We start from the raw sequence: 24,278 nt of genomic DNA on the forward strand, positions 1-24,278 counted from the left end.
CTCCACTTGACACGCCGCAACATTTGAAGCTTTTACCCGTGCTGCCCTCTGACCCAGTTGACAGCTGCACTGACCATTTTCGCCATGAAATTCAATTGATGTTACTATTGTTCATTCGCGCCATGAGAAAAGGCCTGTCTTGAAGCTAGAACGGCCAGTCACTACCAAGTCCCAACTCCCGACCGGGTTTGCAAGCTCGAAACTGACCAAGTAGTACTCGGCTCAACGACTTAATAGTTACTACATGTACAAATCGGAGCTCGGAAAACACGGCGCTCATCTGGCCATGTGAGACGGTCGTGAGGTGCCTGGCAAGACCAGGAGTGTTCCGAGGGGTAAACCGTCCCTGCCCTTGCACTGCTCTACTCTAGTCAATACTTCCCGGCAGCCGAAATGCCGCTTTGTTTGCAAGCCCGAAAGAGGCTGTCGCCCGAACTCCGCACCCATGCGCGCCATCCTTTGACTGCTGGCACCAGCTTCGTTTCACAAATATCGATCGATACAAACTACACACAACATGCCGTTGATATGCACAGGGGGGAAGGGCCATCGCTGGCCCGGCCGCGCGGGTGGCTGGCGCGCGGCTTGTGGACTTGACATTCAATGGTCTGGTCAATGCCGCACGTTTGTGGCCGTCACGTTTTGTCGAGGCCGCATTTCCGGTGCATCTGCGCTGCTGAAACCCTGCAGGTGCCGCTGATCCAAACGTGGCTGAAACTCGTGCCTCACTACGTACTTGCTGACATTTATACTATATATATACCTAGGTACGGAGTATATATATCAAGTAGAGGCCAGTGATTGTCGAGTCTAGTGGAAATTGACTGATAAAAGGCCCGGTTTGCCACCTACCAGAGCAGATCGACACTACAATAAATGGACATCACTGCTAGTAGCGCAAGGGCTTTATTTCGCTTCATGCATCATCATAAAAACAGCTCTACATGAGGCACAAGGAGGCAATAAGATAAAAGTTGAGGAAATTAGTTGATCAAGTTATTTTTCCGCAACCAAGTGCTCGACTCTTATGCTGGGAATCTGTAGTCAACATTAAAAACGACGGTAGTCTTGACTCTTAGCCCACCTACGTTTAGCACTTCCCTACTTATTCTTTCTCTTCTTCATTACGCGTCAGCCCTGACATCATCACCAAGTGTTTGGCGCAGACGTGTGTCGTTAAAATGGCCAGTAACCACAAGTCTATTCATCCCCATCGTCAATCCAATACTACAACAAAGATCTGCTAAACCCGTCATGGCCATGTCACACCTCACTTCAGGTACTCCCTCTTGCCGATCCTCTCGCAAATGTCCCCCAGAGCCTTGGCGGCAAACTCATAATCCGCTAGATCCAAGTAGATCTGCGCACTAATGCGGATCCAGTACCGATTTCCCATGATAAACCGCAACATAAACGTCCTGTAGTCCCTCACCAGCGTCTCTGTGATCCACTGGAACACCGTGTCCTTGTCCTCCTCGGGCACCACGATATCCGTCTCCTTGGCCCCCTCGCCTCTCTCGCTCACCCATACCGGCAACGAGACATTGCCCATGGCGCAGTTTGTCATGGTGCCCTTGCTATTGTCGAGGTACGTGGTGCCCAGCGCGTCGGCCACGAGCTTGATGCCCTTCTTGTTCAAGTCCCACAGGTACGAGACGATCTTGTCCTCGCCGCCGCAGACATTTCGGCGCCATTCGATGGCGTCCTTGACACACATGTACGGCCCGTTGTCCTTGGTGCCCACAAACTCAAAGTTATTGACGTAGGCGCTTTTTGCGCTCGGCGGCATGGGTGTGGTGCGCTGCACCAGCTTCGGGATGAAGCCGTGGCTGGTGGCGAGCGTTGTCCGCAGGAGATGCTGGTTCCTGATGGGCGCGTAGAAGACGGCGCAGCCTCGAGGGACGTGCAGCCACTTGTGGCAGTTGGACACAAAGAAGTCGGGGTCGGCGGCCGTGAGGTCCAGATGTACCATGCCGATGCCTTGGGCTCCGTCAACGAGGCTGATGATGCCGAGCTCCTTGCACGCCTTGACCATGTCCATCCAAGGGAAGACGACACCGGGCCGGGACGAGACTACGTCAAAGATGCAGACCTTGGCACGTTTGCCCTCGTCTTGAATCTCCTTGACTGTGGTTCGGAAAGCGCGGATAATCTCTTCGTCCTCGAGCGGGTATGTAATGGCAATACCCCGATGCTCAAGCTTTCCCTCAAAATACTCGGCCAGGTAGTCAGCCGCCTTGCCACATGCTTCGTAGATGGTAGAAAAGCTGAGGATGACGTCCTTTCCGTCCTCGGCCCAGGCCAAGTTACGAAGGACGGTGTTTACGCCGTCTGTGGCATTGCCCACGAAAACAACCGTGTCGAGGGGGGCATGAACTAGTCTGGCAAGCTCTTCACGCGCAGCATCGATGCGTTTAGGCTGCTCGTAGAAGATGAATGGGTCCGGACGAGCCTCTGCCTGGTCCTGGTACGCACGAAGTCTATCGCGGATATGTTTAGGATATGTGCCAAACGATCCTACATGGCAGTCGGATGAGTAACATGTCAAGTCTTGGTCGCCGTCGAGCAGGGGAAGGGGGTTCGTGCCAGCAGCTGGAGCACACGAGGTCCAGATATAAATGTCAGGTCAAGTACCAATCACATACCGTGGTTCAAGTTGTGCCACTCTGGGTCAAAGGGGAACTCCCTCTTCCACTCTGATCCAAACGGCCTCGGGCTCTCAGCTGACTTGGCTCTCAAAGCGAGAACCTCTTGATGGCCCATGACGACAGTAGTCTGGTTGCGAAACAAACGCTTGTAATCACAGGTATGCAAAGCCTTGAAAATAAGGGCGGCGAGCACACGACGATATATAGGAGCGGTGACCTAGACACGTCAACCGCAGCAAAGCAAGGCCGGTCGGCGCAAGAGAGTGACTCAGTTGACGCTCATCTCCACCTTGGGCGGCGAAACTCGTTGCTATCCAAGAACCATCTGAAGCTAGCCGCGCATCCGCATATATGTCTGGTATTGATATTACCCCAGTGCAAACCCCGCATCTGTTGCGCCTCCAAGTTGTTATGCGTGTCAACTGCGCCCTTTTCGTCCAGGAGCACTGCTTTCCCCCGGTCCGTTTTCCTTGTTTTGGCGCTTAGTATTAAGGGCTCCTCCCGTGCCGAAGGTAGCCGCCAGCTATCATATATCATATAGACAACGCAATCAACTTGTGAGGAAGCCGTTATCGGGTCAGAGGTTCGATTGACTTGTTATGGACAAAAGAGTAGGGCCCTCGCCGTACTCCGACCTATCAAGCCCCGACTGGCTCTTGTACCGATTGTCTTTTTCCATCAATTCATTTGCTTCTTCATTGGGAAATATCAAAATCTAATGCCGGAACACTCATATCCAACAGCAAAAATGCACCTTTGAATAGGCTTCTATGCCTTTCTCCCAACGCCAATCGGCTCACAGCAAGCCAGACATGTACAAAAAAAGCCGCCAATCCAACTTTGTCAGCATCTGTCTCCTAATCGTGCATAGCTGGAGGAGGATATGTCGCCATGAACAATCCTTCATCACTCCTACTGTACCCATCATGGATTGCAGCTCCAAGTAGACCCCCAATTCTCTAACCGACCGTCTAAACTCACTTCTATTTGTTTTCGTGGCATCGTTCTCGCCATAACTGGACTGGTCCGTAAACCAGCCAATGCGAAAGCTGCACTCGCTTCTTCTTTTGTTCCCGCCTGAGTCGGAGGCACATTTTCGCTGTAGTTTTGAAATGGATGGCCATGTGGTGCACTGTGCAATCCCACGAGTAACTCGTCCAGGAAGAAGGCGTTGTGTCTTTGGAATGTCTTGGCACTTCGCAAATTTGGCGACAGCGACGTCAAGGGTCCGGACGGCGGGCTCTTTGGTTCCAATGGTTGTGGTTTGCCATAGAGCAAAGCTGGCCGATTCGTTACCAGTGTCTGTAAAGGGGGCAGCTTCAGGTCATCTTTCTTGACCTTATGCCTTGAACTCCCACCTCGCCTTCTGCCAACCTTGGGCGCGGGAATTTCTTCACCATCCACCTTCTTTCTCTTCCTGACTCTAGCATTTTCCTTAACTGAACTCAGTATAGAATTAGTACTGCATGGCTCGACAGAAGTGAGTGCCGGAGACGTCGTAGGTTCGGGCACATGGTCAGGTACCTGGCTTGACACCATTGCGTGCGCCTTCTTGCGTGATCTACCGTGGTTGGGGTTGAGTGTCGATGATCGTCTCTGACCCTTCTCCAGTGCCCCTGGAGCCGACTTTCGCGACCCTTTCTGCCTAGCCTTGGTTTCTTTCTGCACCTTGTTTGTCGGAGCATGGGGAAATACTTCAGCTACAATACCCGCTGCTGTGATACCTGCGGATAGAGAGGCTCGACGGGCTGGCACATTCTCCGGCTGCAAGTTGCCTGTTATTCGGTGCAGCTCACTAAGGACTTTGAATGTCCAGTACGCGCCGGTGACTTTGGTGTCGCGTAAAGCCACTGGGTTGGCGGGCGGTGGCTTCTTTTTCTCTTCTCTTGCGCTGTCCTCAGATGTTCCGCTGGATTCTCGCTTCCTTCTGGGTCTTGCAGGTTCTAGCTCTTGCCAAAGTTTCGGTATCCTGACCTGCAAATCAGTGACCCAGGCATCACAATCCCACTGTACCCAGTAGTCGATAATATCTCCCCAGATGCTATCAGGAGGCTTAGTAAAGTTTACAAAGACAACTTTGCCGCCTTTGCAGTGAACTGCTTTGGCAAACTCCCTTACCATGACCTTTAGGCCATGGACTCTAAGGCTTGTGCCTAAAATGAGCAGCATGTCTGGATACAAGCTCAAGTCATGGGTTATGATTGGGCTAATTAGGTGTGAGCTAGGATGTTCTTCGCCATAGAGCACAATATCAGGACGTAGTTTGCCAACGCCCAAGGCACGCTTGCCCCTCTCCTGTCGCGCCGCCGTGGCTCCAACGCAGTGAGGGCACTCTGGTTGCTGGCCTGAAAGTGTTTCAGACTCGCGATTGTCATCGTCCCAAGAGCAGACTTTGCCACAAAGAAAACATCTAAGGAGGTCCAGGGATCCGTGCAGAAATACACATTCAACTCCGGAGCGAGGCAACTCCCTTCGAACTTTCGGAATTGCATTGGCCTGATTATCTGATCGTGGTTCCCTATCGGTAGCAGGGATGTTGTTCTCATCTGATGACGAGGGTTGTGACTGCTCGCTTGAATCTGCAGGAGCATCTGACAGGCTTGAAGTCTCAGATGCCAATTTATCCGAGGATGCTGACTTGGCTTCTTCGACCATTTTATTTAGTTGCGTCATGTTTGCCGTTGATCGTCGCGAAAATCGCCCACGACTGCCTGGGCCATCTTGTAATCGTGTCGATAGTCCGACTTTCTCCTCTATTTGATCGATATTTTGGGTGTAGCACCTCACCAACTTTCCCCGATCACGCAAGTGGCTGATAAATCGATGCGATGTTGTTGGTTCGGCGTGTCTGATCTTTTGCCGTAAAGATGTTGCAAATGTATAGAAGACAGAAGTTCTCATCGGGTCCGACCAGATATTGGCGTCAAAAAGATCCTTGCCCTTCATATTAGGTAGTGTGCTTCTGCTCCCCGCGGAATTCTGGGATGAAGGAAGTGAATTTGGTGGAGAGTCTGTTTCATCAACCTCAGAGAGCGATGTACTACTCCGTCGCCCGGAGCTCGCCTCTGATGGCGAAACTGTGTCAAATGGGTCAAAGAGAATAGGGGGAGGCGACGAAAGCGGCGATGAGCTCAAGGGAAGGGCTGCATCTGTCAAACGCCTATGAGTATGTGATCGAACCGTGGATGGCGAAATCATGAATTCAGCTGGGGGAGATGATGGAGGCGAACTACTCAAATCTGGCGAAGAGTGAGTTTCCGTCTTTGATTGCGGTGTTCTGAACTTTGTCCCAACCACAATTTGTGTGGCAGCTGTAGCAGCAGTGACAGCACTGTCCTCCAACAGTTCCGGACGATCTGTATGTTGAGGCAAAGATGGTCCATCCTGAAGCGCGTCTTGGCAGTCATCTGGGCCAACTTTGACAGTTATCCAGTCAGGCTCGTTTATTGCATCCATCGATGTTTTCCTTCTTTTCGTGGGACGTGCATTATCTGCGGCTTCCTCGTGTTCATCATGGCCATCATGTTCGTCTTGTCGTGCCTGCCGAGAAGCCGCATCAAATTGTGCCTGGATCAGAGAGTATAACCCATTCTCTGATCGAAAGTCCTGTGCCAGTTAGCTACAACAGCCCGAAAAGTTCAGAAACGCGGTCGAGACGGTAGAGGAAGTTTCCGTACAGGAATACCAGAGTTGGTACTAATACCAGCACCAGTCACAACTACCACTTTCCGCGCTTTCAACAAAGCATTCGCAACATCTCCAAGGTGCTCCTCAGTTCCGGGTTTCACGTGCTGCGTTGGCATTTTTTACGAAGTTGAAGCACTTCTCCCCAGTGTTTGCTCCTTGAAGCACGACAAACGTGCGACCAGCTAGTTGCTTAGAGAGACTGGAGCGCGATTCTCGGTCGCTCTTGCCTGGGCAGAATTTCTGCGTATAATGCGCCAACCTAAACCGGAGCGCAAGATACCTCGTTAGGGACACTGGCTCGGGCTGGCATCGTGCGATTTGGGGGGACGATAGACGCGTTGTTGGGGGGAAAATCGAATCCGGTAATTGGAGGTAGCAACTGAGAGGTGTGGAGAGATTTGGACCTGAATCTGCAGTGGTTAAGAAGTGAAGTGAAGTGAATCAAGCGCGCCAGGTGTTCAAGCTGTATACCAAGTCTATCGGAGACGCGGTAGATAGGTAGCTGTCTAAGCCACGATGAACATAGGTATCCAAAAAGAAGAAGAAATCTAAACAGATACAAGATGTTCAATCAGACAAAATGAATAAGCCACCAAAATGCAAGTGCTCCGGCAGAGCATAGCAAATGCGTTGATTGAAGCCAAATCAAAGTTGACGCGCTTCCATGATGGGCTGTTATTGACGTCCATGGCGCGGTGGTTCCTTCCCTTCCCTGTTAATCAGTCCATGTATGGAGTACCAACCTTCTTTATCCACCCGTTCCTGTCCCACTCCTACCCAGTTCATTGATTCGTTGAGGCTTGGCCTTTTAGTGGGTCTTCCCGAACGCTAGGCTACTGTGAGGTGGACAAACAACACACCGCCCTGTGGCATTAATGGAGGAAGGTAGCCGCAACTTTGTACGGTTCCCTTCCACAATAGAACAATCACAGCAGGCTCACTGGCGGCAATCGTCCGTTGCGCCGACAGAACCGAGTTCGAAATTTTACCTGTTGGTGGTTATAGCTACTTGGTGCTGTTTTGGGACAACTCAACGCCTCGCAAAAGCTCACTCTAGAAGCACTAAACCCGCGTAAAGAGGTTACTACCAGCAGACAGATCCGGGTTTACTGCCTGTTACCTCGGCCCGATAATGCGATATTTAACATGCCTCAAAAACGGAAATGGAAATGGGGAAGAAACCAAGGCATAGATCTCTCAGTTCAAGCTTTTGATGGTGCATTATATGCATTATAAGCACAAACGGTGGCCTGCTTCTAGAAAATGGACTAAAGCACGATAACGCTGTTTATGACTTAACGGTAAGTAGTTCTGTGCAGATTCTGTGATTCCACTAATAAATTTAACAAAAAATAAGCTCTCTAATTTGGTCTAGTTTTCTAATGTCAAAGGGCAAAATCTATCCCTACAGTCTGCTTTGGACAAAGTAGGGGATGTTCTGTGCCTCATACAAATCTTTGTGTGCGGCCTTGATCATATCGGCAGCCTGCAATGTGCATTAGCCTCAGCGACTATCTCGTAGTGTATCTGGGGAATTGTACGGTGTGAACATACTCTCTCGCCGATCATGTAGACCGAATTCTGGATGCGGCAATCGGGAATAACGGGAATCACGGAAGCATCAGCGATGCGCAGGTTCTTGACGCCATGTACGCGGAGCTCAGGGTCGACTACACCCTGGTGGATGCTCTTTGACAGACGGGCAGTTCCGCAGGGATCTATACAAGAGACCTTGTTAGCAGCTGGTACATCGACATATTCACTAGAAGCACACTTACGGAACCCAGTCTGACTCCTGTCCAAGACGGCTCTCTTCATCTCCTCATCAGAATGAAGAGGCATCTTCCACGGATACTCCGAGACAACAATGTCCTTGAACCCTTCTCCCGTGGTCAAGAGATCATAAGTCCAGCGCACGCCCTCGCGCATAGCCAGGATATCCAGGTCATTAGCGAAGAAGTTGAGATTGATGTTCGGCTGGACAAGGGCGCTTGAACTGTTCAAGGTGACCTCACCCTCGGAAAGCGGGCGTAAAAGGTCGACAATGACAGTCATGTAGCTGCCCTCCTCTGGGACGGGGTAATGCCACTGAAAGGCAGTGCTAAACATGCCAACAAAGTCGAGCTCGAAGTGAGGCTGCCCAGCAGGCCCAAAGGGGTCGAGGCCTCCGTTGGCAGCCTTTGCCTCGCGGTAGTTTTCATGCTTATTTAGCCGCTCATCAATACGAGGGAAGCCAACGAGTTCCAGCAGCCCAGAGCCGATAGGGCCGGTCTTGTCACGCTTATAAGAAGCCACGGCCTGGTCATTAAGAGGTCCCTTTCGGAGAATATAATCATCGAGACCATAGCCATCCTTGATCTTAAGGACAAACGGAACAATAGGGTGATCGAGAAGGTGCTGGCCGACATGAGGGGAGTTGACCTTGGTAGTGATGCCGTGACGAGACAGCTCGGCCGATGGACCAACTCCACTAAGCATAAGAAGCTTGGGGGTTTCAAACACTCCCTGGGATAGAATGACTTCCCTACTGGCGTAGACACTTATCTCAGTGGCTGCGGCTTCGCTGACGATGGTCACTCCGACACAGGTATTTGTTGACGGGTCGATGATGAGCTCCTTGGAGCGAACCCCATAGACAATGGTGACGTTGGGCTTGTTTTTGAGATACAAGAAACTTCCTTGGCGCTGGCCGTCGTAAATGGTGTCACAGCAGTGAGTAAGGCCCCTCATCTCACCCTCATAAATGTCTTCGGTAAGGCGCTCCCCCTTTGAGACCCAGGCTGTGGTGAGGGCATCACGGAAAGGCTGCATCTCCGGGACCAGATCGGCATGGGCAATATTAATAGGGCCGCCGGTGCCAATCTTCTTTAGTTCAGCTGGATACAGCTTCTCGTCATCGTGGTACGTGGCACACTTGCGCAGGTAATCTACACAGTTGTCCCAGTTCCACTGCTGGCCACCAAACTCCTGCCAGTCGTCGAACGTTGCGCGAGACCCGGGTATCCAAGTGAAATAGTTGGCGCAGGAGCTTCCACCAAGCACCTTACCACGGGTGTTGGGCTTTTCGATTCGCTCATAATCATCCCGTTTGATCATGGTTGACTTGTAAGCCCAGTCGTGTTTGCTCCCTCGGAGTCCAAAGGCCTGTGAGGGAGTGGTGATGGCTTCAAGTTGATCGGGGTTGGGAGCGCCGGCTTCTACAACGAGGACGCGGACCTTTGGGTTTTCGGCGAGACGGCCGGCTACCGCATTACCAGCAGTGCCGCCGCCGACGACGATGAAATCGTATTCGTTGCCATTGGAAACTGTTGCCATGTTGTTTCGTTTCAAATCGACGTGAATATGAAATAAGGGTGGTTATGCTGATTGATGTCCAAGTTGTTGGGCCGATGATGAAGTTGCGAGGATATAATTGCTGGGCATTTTAAACGAGAACAGCACCCCATGATGATATATATATACTTCTTTCCCCCTAATCATGATTTGATATAAAAACTTTCCAAAGGATACCGAAGTCTGGCGACAGGGTCGGGCCATCCGGGCCTCTCCATGTTGAAGTGGGCATGATGCTGTCATAGCGATTCCGTTGTTGGCAGCCTCGGTGCTTGTTGGCCTGCATCAAGAACCAAATCCAGTAATAGTAAACAGGATCTACCCGCAAGGCTCCAATGAAGGCATTCGGAGTTGATAGGAGAAGCATTTGCCCCAGTGTCCCACCGTCGTGTCAAAACACCCAGCCTGCATTGTGGTTCCTCATCCAACGTAGACTTGCCCTTCGGCGTCTCGGGCTTGAAAAGTGGAATCCGCCCTCTTCTATGATTGGTGGGAATGGGAGCGCGGACTACTCTCGGCGTCTTGGTCCAGCAACGGCGGAAGGATCGGGAACGCTCCTATTGGCTAATTCGTCATGGACGGCCAGGACTCGGCATCTTGAAAACAACATGGATGCCATGAGATTTCCTACAACGGTGCTATTACGAGGCTTCACACTTGTCCCGGGCTGGTTTCGGCATGTCAAGTCCAAATCTCAACTGATCTGTGGGGCCGAATAATTTCTAAGAGGCCGATGAAGAAGCGTGAAAACAAATAAAATATTTTTCATAAAAACAAAAAAAGAAAGAAGCGCAATGCATATGAAAGGTGGATCTTGGCCATGGCGATAGGAATAGTATAAGACTTGCCTTTAATCCGTATAACATGGATTCAAGCTTCGAATATTGGTCAAGAACCTGGCATCAATCATCTGTTCTCCTGGATTTCCTCACTCTTCAGGCTAATCTGCTGCAACTCACAAGCTACAAACCAATCCTCACAATCATGTCTAAGCCAGTGTTTACACTTGCCGAAGGTACGCCTTCACCTTTGTATACTCGCGGATTGAACATTTCTCACAAATTCGTCAAGGACAACCCCTTTCGGACCCTTCGGTCAGCACAACATTACCTCTGTTTGGTGGTGGAAGCCTGACGACCTTGGGTGACACCCTTCTCCTCGAAACATTGGCGCACTTCAACCGAGAAAGAATCCCAGAGCGGTTCGTACATCTCTTGGAAACTAATAACACAACCTGCCGGTACTGTCTTGACAGTTGACACTGACTAACTTGCCTCAGAGTGGTTCATGCCAAAGCAGCCGGCGCATGGGGAGAGTTTGAAGTAACCAACAAGAATATTTCCTCCTTGACCACGGCCAAGTTTCTCAGCAGTCCCGGCAAGAAGACACAAGTTCTCTTCCGCCTAAGCACAGTTGGCGGTGAAAAGGGAAGCGCCGATACGGTTCGTGATGTTCGAGGCTTTGCTGTCAAATTCTTCACGGAACAAGGCAACTTTGACATTGTTGGCAATGACATTGTACGCACCCTCTTTCCCCCCCGTCTACGCCGAGTTCCGTCTCTGATTCATCCATCGGCAGCCCGTGTTTTTCGTCCGCGACCCCGTGCGATTCCCCTCGCTCAATAGAAGCCACAAGAAACATCCTGCGACGAACAGACCAGACTGGACCATGGTAAGTACCAACATAAAGCCATGTGCTCTCCTACCTTGTGTACGTCAAGCTGATGTTGCATGTAGTTTTGGGACTTTCACGTCAATCAGCCAGAGAGCGCCCATACCCTGATGCATCTCTTCGGCACTCGCGGAGTACCCGACTCGATCCGGCGGGTGAACGGCTTCGGCGTCCATACATTCAAGCTCGTCGACAACGAGGGCAACTTCAAATACTGCAAGTTCCATTTCCGCCCGGCCCAAGGCATCGGCCACCTGTCCGACCAAGAAGCAGAGCGCATAGCCGGCGTCGATCCCGACTTTCATACAAAGGATCTCTGGGACGCCATTTCCCGCGGAAACTTCCCCGTCTGGAAGTTGTATATTCAAGTCATGGAGCCCCGTGACGCCGAAAAGCACGGCCGCATAGTGTTCGACATCACCAAAGTCTGGCCGCACAAGGAATTCCCCCTGATCGAAGTCGGCCAGATGACGCTCACCCAAAACGTGCGACCCCAACGACCCAAAACGATAGGATGACGAGCTTGACTAACACTGCCGCAGCCAAAGAACTTCTTCGCCGAGATCGAGCAAGCTGCCTTCTCGCCGTCCAACCTCGTTCCTGGCATCGCCGCATCCCCAGACCCAAGTAAGCAAGCGCCTCCCAAAACAAACACAAGTCGCTCATGACTTTTCAAATCGCAGTGCTGCAAGCTCGCATGTTTGCCTACCCCGACGCCCAGCGGTATCGCCTCGGCGTCAACTACACACAGCTGCCACCGAATCGACCAATAGCCCCCGTCTACGCTCCATACGAGCGGGACGGCGTAACCACGAGCTCAAACTACGGAGGGGATGCGAATTATGTCCGCGGCACTCTCGGCCCGGGCGTGGCCTCGCGCTCTGCCACAACGCAGATCAGACACCTCGAGCGAGTTCACCCGGCTGCCACCCTGGGACTGAACGAGCTCGCCGTGACGGAGGAGGACTTTGAGCAGCCCCGAGTCCTGTGGCAAAAGGTCTTTGACGAGGCGGAGAAGGCGCGCTGGATATCCGCCGTCAGCGGGACGTTGGAGGGTGTTCCTCCTCCTCTTCGAGAAGCAGTGCGGTCGTTGTTTAGTCGGGTCGATGCGCAGATTGGGCAGCTGCTGTCTGCTGAGGACAAAGAGGCCTCGCATCTGTAGTATATATTGGCCGAGAATAAGCCCAAGCGGCACTTATATAGCGCTAATAGACTATCCCGCTTCATCATATTCTAGTATAGGGGGAACATGGATGTAGGTGCCGAATGGAGGGGAGAGATTCGTGTTTCAACTAAACGTGGCCAACATCCAGAAAACGTACAAACACCGTCACGGGATAGATTTCGTCTACCATGATTCAGTATATTATATTCAACTCTAAACGCCAGTAGGCATCTCGCATGCCATGCCCTGACCAGCAAACCCCGGGCTTCAGTCCGCCCGTGGCACTCTATTTCTCAGACAATGACAAAAATTAGCGGCCCATCCCCTTAAACTCGGCTAGTCCATATTGACCAACACGTCCATAAACCTGTTAAAGTCGTTGGGCACGCCAAGGCCCGTAATCGCATCGTACCCCTCGGTGGCAGGCCAGCCCCCGGGCTCCTTTCCCCCAGAGAACTTGCACGAGAAGCTCTGTCCGGCCTTAATGTCCTGCAGGACCTCACGAACCTCGTCCGAGTACAGCCTCTTGTTCAACCAGCCCAAGACGGGCTTCCCCTGACGAACACGCGCGTCATTCACCAGGGCAATCATGCCAGCGAGGACGGGGGTACTCGCGCTGGTCCCATCAAGCATAAAGGGGGTCCCGTTGATGACGGTCTGGAACCGGGTGCCGATGGCGGAAATGTCCGGCACGGCACGCATGCTCGAGTTATAGTAGCCCTCTAGGTGGCCGTTAAGTGCGGCGATGTACTCGCTCACAGCGGCGTCCTGCCAGTCCGGGCGCTTAAAGTAGGCCGAGAAGCCGCCAGAGCTGAAGACGGATCCGTTTGGCGGCTCCTGGCCGTTGTTGACGGCGCCGACGGATGTGACCCAGGGGCACGAGGCTGGGAAGGTCGAGATGGTCATGTCCCTGTTGCTCCCGTCGTTGCTGCGGCAGGTCGCGTTTCGGCCGCCCTTGGCGCCGCCGTCACCGGAGCCGCTGAGGACGGACACGCCGCGGCTGGCGAGCATGCCAATCTCGTTGCAGACGCGGATGGCGTAGGCCCTAGGCACGGACAGCTCGTCGTCTGCGTACGAGATGGACAGCACGTGGGGGAGCTCCTCGTTCTTCTTGGAGGAGAGGTGGTGGAAGAAGTCGAGGTAGGGCTCGTTGTCGTCCAGCTCGCCGGTAAGGGGCTCGCCGTTGTCGCCAATCTTGACACCACGGCCGCCGGTGGAATAGTAGATGACGTTTGTGGGGTATCCAACGGCCATGCCGAACTGAATGTCCAGGTTGGCCTCGGATCCGGCGGTGCCCAGGTCCTGTTGGTTCTCGCCGCCGTTGATGAGCTCCACGGTGAAGTTGTAGCCGGCCTTGACGAGGTCGGGCCGCGAGTGTTCAAAGCTCCGCCTCGTGTCGTCGTAGTTGGCCCATTGTTCCAAGAAACCGGCGATGCCGAATCGAATGCACGACTTGCCGTCGGGGGTCGTGTAGTTGATTCCGTACAGCTTGTTGATGCAGTCGGGAGTCGTGGTGGGCGAGCAGGCGACATCACGGCGGTGCAGGCCCGCGTCCTCGGCCAGCGGCGGTGCAACGGATACCTCGTGCTCGGGCGTCATGAAGTTGGCAATGGGATGGATGAAATCTATGGCTGTGTCAAGGGAGTCGGGGATGTTGTACTCGGGGGCGCGAAGAATGGGCTTCTTGCCGTCGTACGAGTACCGGCGAAGCTGCATATCAAGCAGGTTATTTGCTTCACCAACAGTCGTCGCAACGCGGATCCAGTCCGTGTCAACCTTGGCCTCGGAGATGCCATTGCTCGATAGCCACTCCATGACATGGTCTACATCGTCTTGTGCAGGCGTTCTGAGAGACCGCGTGTCGCCCATGCCCAGCAAGCCGTCGGCGAGGATCTTGGATGCCAGCCCGTGCATCTCTGGCTGCCTCAGCGCAATTGAGAACCGCATTGGCGTCGAGGGATCGGGTACCTCGTCAAGCATCTGCCATCCGTCGGGAATCGTCGTGGCCTTTTCGAGACATATGGCACCGGCACCGAGACGGGCAAAGGCGCACGCCGTCATCAACAGAGTCAGCGCCATGGTGAGGTGACGGTTGCTGATGATGTCTGGTGTGCGATGTAGATCAGGCGCGATGTTATATTATACCGCGAGATGCCAGTGTAGGCGTAAGTAGGAAGTCGGTAGGCAAATATATGATGCCACCACGGACTGGTCACTGCAGCCTGCAATCTCCATGGAAGCTCGTGAAACCTGAGCGCGGGAGACAATAACAATACATACTACTTCTGGCAAACACATGTACTAGTATTCCTTGAATTTGGAAGGAGCCAATGGGCAGGCCGTTGCCCCTGATGTGAATGCAATGTCTTGCATTTTTCCAAGACATACGTGGACCAGAATGGCCGTGCGCGGGTTTGTCAAGGCCATCGAGCCCCTTTTCGCCCTGAACTACTGGAATGTCAGGCCAGTTGAACAGTGAGCCGTGTAACTAGGCAAAAGTTTGCATCAGATCGACACGGGTGCCGCAACAGACAATGGGGTGAAGGGACGGTGCCGTGTTTCTCGAGCCATTCACCGTTGGTCCGGGACCATGACGTTGTTGACGGCTTCAACTTGCGACGCGCCAGTTTTCCCGATGCCAGATCCGCCAACGATCGCCTAGGCCCTCAAGTGCTAGTACTAGTAGTACTAATATCAGTAATTAAAGGAGCGGCTGTTTGGACCTCCAAGTGACCTCATCTTCCGTGTGGATTGTGGCTGGCTGCTCCGGCGCGAATCGGCAATTCCACAACGCTCATGGCGCGACTCGATGCTTCACGGCTGCGAGGCACAAAAACAGCGCGAGTGCAAGGACGCACTAGTACATACATGGTTCGCGAAGCACCAGTTTGCTCGTTACGGGCGCCCACAATAGATGGTTGTGCCGAAGCATCGGGGACACCAGGCGGAATGCCTCCCACTAGTTCGCAGAAATGGTGACATCTGGACACCCTTTGGTGCACCCAGCGTCTTGGCAGGGGGAAACAGCTGCAGCGTAGAGGGACAATGGTGTATCCCGTGCCAAGTCGATTATTTGATCGACATGTTGGCTGTTGTGCTCCCGGCCAGCGTTGTGTTCTTGTCCAGCCCATGACGGAGTACTTGACAGACAGAATCAAGGATGGACACTGTCTTTTTCGAGAATCGCGCCCATTGGCTGCTCGCCCTCTGAAAAGACCAGACAACTTGGGGCTGCGGCTGACCTGCTCACCTCCAAAGAGGCGTCAATATGTCGGGTTGGCAGGGACACCCCCATGAATATGCATACCTTGACTCTACATCCCAAGCTTCAAACGTTACCAGTACTGATACAATCTTCCTCGTCTCTGTTGGACCATGGCCAATAAGGAGTACAGGTCGCCAACTCCATTTGATGGCTTTCCATGCCAGGGCCGGGGTAATTTCCGGCCCCGTGTCCTCCATACAACATGACCGAATCCAGTAAACCCTCACAATCAAAGGCAACTGCTGCCGCCAGACTTGTAGTCGACTACATTGAATATTTCAAGAGGACGCCACTTGCTGGCGGGGAGAGGGCGACTGGTCCTCTTTATTCACGCGCCCGGCACTGGGCGAGTCATTTATCACAAGGTCCATGTGCCTGGCCAGGGTTGGGAATCGGACACGGCGCTGGAACCTCACCTGGTCCCGGGCTGATCCAAGGACCACCAGTGCTTAGTCCTAGGGGATGGGACGAACTGAAGGTGTTTGCGGCTGGACCAGGTGGGGAGTTGTGGTGCTGAACTGGGTGCATCGTTGGTTCAATGCTGTGGATCAGTAGTACCAATTGATGATTTGTAGTACTCCGTATGTAGTACGTATTGTATCCTCCTGGTGCAAAATCAGCATCCTATGCCCTGGTAACTGAGACGTCCATGTACATACACTTGCATGTAGTTGGGCGCCACAAAGCGCCGACTCTCTGGCTGGGATGGAAGGGCTGACCAGTTGACCTTTTTGCTGTCATCATCACAGTGGGCAAAGGATCAGAGGAAAACAGTCGATCTGGTAGTTCTGCCTTTATTAGCCATTGATGGCCTTACACGCGGGTCAAGTTGCCTCCCTGCAACAAGTCTGGTTGTCGGGCAGTTACACCGCGGTCCTTGGAAGAGTCATCTGAAACATCCGCGACATCCATTTCGCCTTCAAGGGCACACATGTGCTTTCTTGCATACGTCCGGTATGGATTTGTCGCCCCACGGCCCTGCGTGAGCGCACCAGACAGTGTGGACGAACAGGGCTATCCGAGAGACACGAAGCAACCCGCCATTTCCGTCTGATGGGCGAATGTGGATGTGAATGCAATCCTTAGTCCTCAAAAGGATGTCCCGTGTGCCTATTCGAGAGCAGCAGCGTAGTAGTTCGTTCCGGGGTTATGGCCGTGATTCCGGGTTTACAACGCTCCTAGCCCCGGCTCACCGCCGCAACATGTAAATCCCTCTTCACGTTCGCCTCCTTTGCCGGTAACAAGTTATACCAGATATCCCACACTTCTCCCATCATCAGCCCGCTCGAGTTCCACCGAGGCCTCGCCACCATCTCCGGTTATGGCATGGCTTCATGGGTTGGCCGCTGTCCTATCGAATCTCAAACTTTACTCGCGATCCTCTCGTCGTAAGCTTTGGCCCTAGCCACGGCAGGCGGGGCACTAAAATGCCGACTTCCAGCTCCCCAGGCCCGAGGAGCCGAAAGAAACACCTCTCCAGTTCTCAACTGTAGAATCCTGTGGATCGGGCGTTGAACACTGGTACCACGACGTGCATGTCAACTCCGCGACCGAGGCATGCCAACGCCGATCCCATGACTAGTTCATCTTGGACATCTGGACCCAGATATCCAATGAGGGCTTCCCAGGGCAAAATCTACAAGCATTATGATACTGTGACGGTGACTTGTGGCGTCGTTTCTTGCTTTCCTCATGAGACCCAGTGGAGTATGTTGTCGGATACAAAGAATCCTATTTGATGAAGGGCAAGTTGCGTCGATGAAACTAGTTCTACATGCTGCAAACATAATCTTTCATCATGTGCGAAACCCGGCCCGTCGGGATTTCTGCTGTGCTCTGCTGTCCCCCCAAGACGCAACATATATACGCGAGCCCATCCTTTCTGGTCGAGTTTTGCTGCTTCTTCTCTCTAGTCCCCCTAGACTACACCAGACAGACCCTTTGTCCCTGGCTAGCAGAAACAAAAACGTCATGACGGGCATCAATCATTTGAATGTATACTCCGGGCCAGACTCTGTGAGAAAATACTTTGATCCAGAATGCCAACCACCACTGCCGCTGGTCGAGATCCCAGAATGCCTCAACCCCTACAGGGCCGATGGCGTGCGCATCTACGCCAAGATGATGTCGATGCATCCGGCAACCAATGTCAAGGTCATGCCAGGTGCGTTTGTCTTGACCTTGTTGCCACCGTATACATCACATCCTGTCCAAGGGCTAAATCTGTAGAGCAGCCATGAATCTGCTAGAAAAGGGCATTGACAAGGGGAAAACCACCACCGTGGTGGAGAGCTCGTCCGGGTCAACCGTCATTTCCATGGCAATGGTCGCCCGAGCCTTTCACGGCATCAACGACGTGCATGCGTTCCTGAGCAACAAGACGAGCGAGACCAAGCTGCGCCTGATGCAGTTCTTCGGCCTCAACGTGTAGGGATCATAATGCCGGTTCCCCTCTGTCGCAATTGATTCTAATGGCGTCGCATAGAACTCTCTTTGGCGGCCCGGCTCAGCCAACGCCCGTCGATGAGCGAGGAGGCATTCGTGCGGCTTCCCGAAAGGCCGCCGAGTCGGAATCTGTGTGCAGCCCCAACCAGTACCAGAACGATGACGTGAGTTTCGCCGCTCCTGATGGGTGTGACGAGACTCTGACAACTTGGCAAACAGAACTGGAAAGCCCATGTTCGCTGGACCGGACCGCAGATCCATAAACAGTTGCCCAATATCAACGTTATTGTAGCTTCCATGGGCACATCCGGTACGACTACTCCGTGCTTGTCATGCCAATGTATCCTCAGTGGTTCGACCGATTGTCAATACTGACCAAGACGGACCAGGCACCATGACTGGTCTCGGCACTTACTTCAAGCAAGCCAAACCGTCGGTTTACCGAGTTGCGTAAGTCCTGTGCCCCGGCTCCTCCGTTGTCCTGGCCATACTGACGGCCACCCCCCATGCAGCGTCTGCACGAATGCCGGGGAACGAGTCCCTGGGCCCCGGGAGTACTCTCTCATGAACGAAGTCAAGTTCCCCTACAGGGCCGCCGTCGACGCCCTGGAGGAAGTCGGGGCAAAAGAGTCGTACAGCCTCTCCTTGGATCTCACCAGACAGGGCATCGTGTGCGGGCCGTCTTCCGGCTTCACCCTGCAGGGCCTGTTTCAGCGTCTGGAGAAGAAGAAGCAAGACGGAAGTCTGTCGCAACTGGCCGGCTCCGACGGCGAAATCAACTGCGTCTTCATCTGCTCGGACCTGCCCTACCAGTACCTGAACGAGTACTTTCAGAATCTCGGGCCCGAAAAGTTTAGCCCCCTGAAGAACGAGGTATATGATTCCATGTCCATCCGTGTGTGATTGTGCTTGTCCAACCCCTCTCGGTGAACTGACTGGCAAAACGCAGAGACTTCGAAACGTCGATCTCTACCGATACGACGACGCGTGGGAGAGAGGCGCGCTCGACGCCTTGGCCGACTTCTTCGCCATCCAGCCCACGGCGAGCAACTGTACTGTCCTCTCGCTTGCTGCCGGCGGCCCGCGGGAGCTGGGGAAGCATCTCGCCGCCAGGCCGAATACCCAGGTCCTCGACTTTCGCCGCGCCGCCGATTTCGATGCCTTCCACCTGCCCAACTCGGTCAACGTTCCTCTCGAGACTCTCAGGGACGGGGCGGCTCGCGGCAGTCCCTTTGCCCACCCCGTGGACGACGGCACCATGCTGGAAGAACTGTGGCTCGAGCTTGAGGCTATCTTCACTGCGCGGGACAAGGACGGGAAGAGGAACCCGGGCGCCGAGGCCCTGATGGCCATTTTGAGGAACAAGAAGGTCCTGACCATCTGCTACGATGGTGATAGTGCTAGGGTTGCAAACAGCGTGCTTCGCCACAAGGGCATTCGGGCGGACAGCATTTCGGGAGGGATCGCGGCCCTGTCAAAGGTCCAGCTTCCCAATGCCGGTGCCGCCCAGCAAGCAAGTCATGTTGTCTCTGTTGAGGCCTAAATGTGGGCATAGGGTCCATCATCGCCATGCAGTATCGATGAGTTTGTGCTTGATGGATCTCAGGAATGGGTACCGATGGCCGTATTCCATGGTTTCTTTGGACATTTATTCTGATTCTTGTTTCATTATTCGACCTCGGTCGATGGGGGTTTTGTCCAGAAGAGCAGTAGGCTTCTGGGACGTTGTTCAACCTTTTTTTTTTTTGCTCCTCCCTACAGCTACTCATCACGAAACTTTATTCACGGGGGCAAACTAGATCGAGACGAGCGGTGAAGGCGTGTTTCCGAAGCTCTGGGACGAGCAATGGGCGTCTTGCAGGGTCGTTGGCCGGGCGAAACCAAACAAAACGTTTCCTTCTCGTCGTTCTTTCTGACTCTATCGTCCGTATACTAACGGGACGTGGATTAGATTATGGACATGAGCGCCTTTTGCTTTACTCATTTAGTAAGAAGCGCGTTGGCATTTGGCGACCCGCTGCTGGGTCTGGTCTTGACTTAACAAGCTTGGCATTTCGAGATGAACTGTCTCTTCAAGCCTTTTCCGCCCACGAAGCAATAGTCTTGTCAACCCCTGATGTCTAGAAGTGCGCAGGATTTGTGTTGTGAGATCGCCCTGGCTTGCGGCTCTCGTGTACTGACGTGCTGATTTGGACATGTGTGTTGGCCTGTTTCGTGAATCCTCTTGCTCATGCCTTGCCAACACGTCGTGCGACGAGCACTTTGGACCAAACTCGTCTTGAAGTAGTTGATCACTAGTGGTGCAAGCCCTCCCAGCCATGATATCCGCAGCTCATCCAATACTATTATTATTTTTCGTCCGAACCACGTAACTCGCTGACCCTGTTTGCCCGCACACGAGCCCATCTCATAAGCCCTAGAGAGACTGGATGGTTGCGGCGAAATTTCAGCTTGATCCCAAGACCCGACTAAGCAGAACGCTAGCCAAACCATTGAGAAGCGCAACTTGTGTCTTGCATCCAATCCCCAGCACCGCGGGAAGCCAACAGCCACCATACGCCATTTCACTCATCACCAATTGCCCCTGTGACTAGTATGGTGGCTTGCCGCCATGTCCGCAGACTACAGGAAAGCCACAGCCGGTGTGGCAGCCACTGGCCAGATTCGGCGCTCCGGTGCTCATTGAAGGCCTCGTGGCCGTCGTAGTGGTCCCGTCAAGGCAATGCAGCCCGGCAGCTTTATCCCAGCCTGTCTGTTGTTGGTGCTCGCCTCGTCGTTTGCTTGGGTCAGTGTGTGAGAAGCATGACTTGAAATTCAGTTATCCTGATGATGAATGTTGCAGAAAATCTCACCGATACACGGTGCCAAGGGACGATTTCGCTGAGAGTACTACTCCGGACGGACATCTTTGTCCTGAGGGTCGTGAGAACTAACATTGAAGTCTTCTCCACTGTGACCCATCACGATGCTGACGACGACGAGGCACGGCCATGCCACTCGCATAGTGGGGAGTCCGTCGCCCTGACGAGCCTTGTAATGGCCAGTCGTGTAAAGTGCGCATCTGCCCGTTGAGTGCTCTGTACTCTGCAGACTATCGCGCCTCGAGGCGTCGGTGTGTCGTCCGACCTCCCGCAACAAGGCCTCGTCAGCTTCCTTTGCCACCACGATGACCCCTTTTACCCGACAACGTGGTTCCAATCCACCTTCACTCTGTAGTGAAACACCAAAAACCCCAATTCCATAAATGAGTTCGAGACCCGATAGCCGGCGGCATCGAGTGGCGCTTGCCCACCATCGGTCTTGGTGAGCCTGGAACTAGCGACGGATGGCACGCAAAGGCCCTTTCATCTCGTTCTTTTTTCTTTTGTGCCCTTTGTTCCGCTCCCGGCCCAACAGCCACATGGATAAGCAGCTGTGGGCGGCACTGCCGAGGATGGATGACTGTGATACCGAGACTGTCGTCGCAAAAACCCAGCCGTGGCTGGAACAAAGTCTCGCAAGACGTCGTCGAGACTCGACGCACTCGCTCACTCGGCTCGACGTGACGACTGGCTGCCCATGCTTATGTAGCATCAGCATCGTATTTGAGCTCCATTGATCAGAGCGAGGGCTGCCTACCTTGGTCCATGTGTACGGAGTAGCTGCAGGTCTTGCAGGGTTGGGTTGTGTTGGCAAACAAGCTCTTCCTGAGCTTTTGTCCGTTATCACAACCCTGGTCTGATTGACACAATTCATCAAAGGGACACAACACCCATCTGATGGGCCAGGGCTGGATGGTGGGGTGACAAGGCGCATCGTGTGCATTGTGTGATACACCAACAAGCACGAAAGAGAACAAGAGACAGGGAACAGGGCTGTGCGTCCTTCGGTGCGATGGGGATCGTAGCTGGGCGTTGCGGAGCGCCTCCACCGGGTAGTAGTTGGGCCTGCGGTAGGTCGGCATCATCTGATATCAAATGGCTGGTTTATTTAACTACGACTTCCGCCGTATCATCAGAGGCAGGCTCGTTGATGCTCGCCTTTTTCGATACACCCGGGAATTAAAGTACCGGCGGTGAAGCTTTTTTTATTTATTTACTTATTTACTTATTTGTCTTGGCGGTTGTTTCTTGTTCTTGTTTCATGTTTCATGCTTCCACGGTCTTGTTTCTCTCCCACCCTCTGTTCATGTTGTGTCTCCCGCCTTCTTGTTCGCCCGTCTGGTGAGACAAGCTGCAGAAAGGAGCAAATAACAAGGAACGCTGCATCTCTTTGCCCTGCGCGTCGGTTCTTGAAACCGGTTTTGACCTAATTTGCCTACCATGCAGTGAGCCGGCGATCCGAACCAAGATTCAAGCAACAGGCAGGGTCCTGCCACTCTGTGTCGGAGAATACTCGACTCTCTCACCTTGGTCTCTGCATCGCCACTTGTGTCCTGCTATATCACAGCCTGACGCGTATATTTGCCTCGGACTCTTTCTGCTTTCTTCTTTGGCCGTTTCATCTTCTTCATCTCTTCATCTCGTTCCTCTTGGGTTGTGCTGCCTCCTCAAGAATCTTTCATTTCTCCATCGCTTGTTGAGAAGAGAAAAAGAAAAAAAGAAAAGAAGAAAAGACGCCGTTCTAGACCCGGCACTTCTTGTCATGTCCAGATCGTGGAGCAGACGGCATGCACCTGCAGGCCCAGCGGCAATGCCTCCAGCTACACCGCAACCCCAACCCCAACCCGAACCCCAACTGCACCAGAAGCATCACCACCAGCCGCAGCAGCCAGGGCAGCAGCTTCGCCGCGTGACATCATTCACACAGCGCTTTCGAGGCCGCAAGCCTGTGTCTCCCACCGCCGCAACCACCACCACACCACAATCAGAGGCTCACGACGCAGCTCCAGCTTCGGGACAGCTTCGCCGGCGACCGGCCTACATCCCCACCCACGCAGCCGCCAGCTTCGCGAGAACCGTGTCACCGCTGTCGACGCCTCGTATCGACGAGCGGGATGAGCTCGCGTGCGACGAGACGTCGTGGTCGCCAAGGATGATGCACTCCACATCCGCTGCAAGGGAGCGCCACGTTCCGTCAACCACCACAACCACAGCCGCGAGCACCAGTCCCTCTGCTGCCTCGCACCGCGCACAGTCCGACGTTGGTGAGCCGCCGCTCGACGACGACGATTACGCCGCCTTTTTGGCCGAGGCCGAGGCGAATGACCGTGCCTTTCGCTCGCGATGGGCCCAGAGGGAGAGGGAGAGGGAGCGCGGGCAGCAGTGGGCGCTGGGCAGTCCCGCCACCTCGCCGCAGGGCTGCTTCAAGGGCACGGCGCAGAGGGACAGCGCCTATTACTCGGTCGCGTCCGTGTCGCCGAGCAGCATGAGCGGACATGGGAGCGGACCGCAGAAACAGGCGCTTCACGGCCGGCGGTCTGCGCCTGTGCCTCTGCCCGTGTCCACGTCCATGCCCGCGTCCACGTCCACGCCCACGTCGCCGCGGGCTCTGCATCACAAGCCGAGCAAGACGCTGGGGAGGCGTATTTCCGAATACTTCAAGCCTTCATCAAAGGCCGGCGTGGCTACAGTTGCATGAGTGAATGAATTCAGCGTGGGGCGGGCTGGGATACATAATAGTAATAATACCTACCTCGGTATGTAGGTAGTCGTAACGAGGCATGATATCAATGGTTGCAAAGCGCGTGCGGTTACAAAAGATACAGGTAGATACGTACGCATCTTGTCAGAGTAATATATTCCAATGGGGAATAGTCAACATTCCTCTTTACACCAAAGTACGGCCACACAAATCGGGTGCCCAGTGAAACCAGTTTTGTCCAACAATAATTCTCAGAAAGAAAAAAGAGAACCCCGTGGTGACCCCTTCCGTCGATATGCCCCGTGGTCCTTGCAATTCAACGAATCATGTCCTGGCCAAATCTCACAAGACCAACCGTCGATGAACAAGAAATAAAAGGTTCAAACGGTTCGCTTCCCATCTCCACCTTCAACGATATTGTACCAATACCAAAAGACCCCAAAGAGGTGCTGTGTCGTCAAACCAGCCCCTCATCAACTCCACAATGTCCAGGGATGAAATA

The 24,278-nt window shown here is 53.5% G+C and overlaps 6 protein-coding genes across 6 annotated transcripts; 3 read left to right on the top strand and 3 right to left on the bottom strand.

The window, feature by feature from the left end:
- Window positions 1–1,270: 1,270 nt before the first annotated feature.
- On the bottom strand, window positions 1,271–6,451 carry MAA_05545 (Sir2 family protein; the record flags this gene model as incomplete). The annotated part of the gene is made up of 4 exons (XM_007823543.1): window positions 1,271–2,517; window positions 2,646–2,865; window positions 3,630–6,254; window positions 6,326–6,451. 4 exons carry the CDS (start codon window positions 6,449–6,451, stop codon window positions 1,271–1,273), a joined length of 4,218 nt encoding a protein of 1,405 aa, XP_007821734.1.
- A 1,289-nt stretch (window positions 6,452–7,740) lies between these two features.
- On the bottom strand, window positions 7,741–9,650 carry MAA_05544 (glucose-methanol-choline (gmc) oxidoreductase; the record flags this gene model as incomplete). The annotated part of the gene is made up of 3 exons (XM_007823542.2): window positions 7,741–7,821; window positions 7,890–8,053; window positions 8,114–9,650. 3 exons carry the CDS (start codon window positions 9,648–9,650, stop codon window positions 7,741–7,743), a joined length of 1,782 nt encoding a protein of 593 aa, XP_007821733.2.
- Window positions 9,651–10,652: 1,002 nt separating this feature from the next.
- MAA_05543 (Catalase-like domain, heme-dependent) lies at window positions 10,653–12,501 on the top strand (the record flags this gene model as incomplete). Its single annotated transcript, XM_007823541.2, has 7 exons — window positions 10,653–10,683; window positions 10,740–10,869; window positions 10,948–11,185; window positions 11,247–11,339; window positions 11,405–11,824; window positions 11,882–11,966; window positions 12,023–12,501. The coding sequence occupies 7 exons, from the start codon at window positions 10,653–10,655 to the stop codon at window positions 12,499–12,501; spliced, it is 1,476 nt and encodes a 491-aa protein (XP_007821732.2).
- Window positions 12,502–12,840: 339 nt separating this feature from the next.
- On the bottom strand, window positions 12,841–14,583 carry MAA_05542 (S8/S53 family peptidase; the record flags this gene model as incomplete). The annotated part of the gene is made up of 1 exon (XM_007823540.1): window positions 12,841–14,583. One exon carries the CDS (start codon window positions 14,581–14,583, stop codon window positions 12,841–12,843), a length of 1,743 nt encoding a protein of 580 aa, XP_007821731.1.
- A 3,157-nt stretch (window positions 14,584–17,740) lies between these two features.
- Window positions 17,741–19,757, top strand: MAA_05541 (cysteine synthase; the record flags this gene model as incomplete). The annotated part of the gene is made up of 7 exons (XM_007823539.2): window positions 17,741–17,933; window positions 18,004–18,196; window positions 18,255–18,378; window positions 18,434–18,524; window positions 18,595–18,664; window positions 18,727–19,087; window positions 19,164–19,757. The coding sequence occupies 7 exons, from the start codon at window positions 17,741–17,743 to the stop codon at window positions 19,755–19,757; spliced, it is 1,626 nt and encodes a 541-aa protein (XP_007821730.2).
- A 3,128-nt stretch (window positions 19,758–22,885) lies between these two features.
- On the top strand, window positions 22,886–23,773 carry MAA_05540 (uncharacterized protein; the record flags this gene model as incomplete). The annotated part of the gene is made up of 1 exon (XM_007823538.1): window positions 22,886–23,773. One exon carries the CDS (start codon window positions 22,886–22,888, stop codon window positions 23,771–23,773), a length of 888 nt encoding a protein of 295 aa, XP_007821729.1.
- Window positions 23,774–24,278: the final 505 nt, after the last annotated feature.

Source organism: Metarhizium robertsii (assembly GCF_000187425.2).
Source record: "Metarhizium robertsii ARSEF 23 chromosome Unknown MAA_Scf_2, whole genome shotgun sequence".
Taxonomy (NCBI): Eukaryota; Fungi; Ascomycota; class Sordariomycetes; order Hypocreales; family Clavicipitaceae; genus Metarhizium; species Metarhizium robertsii.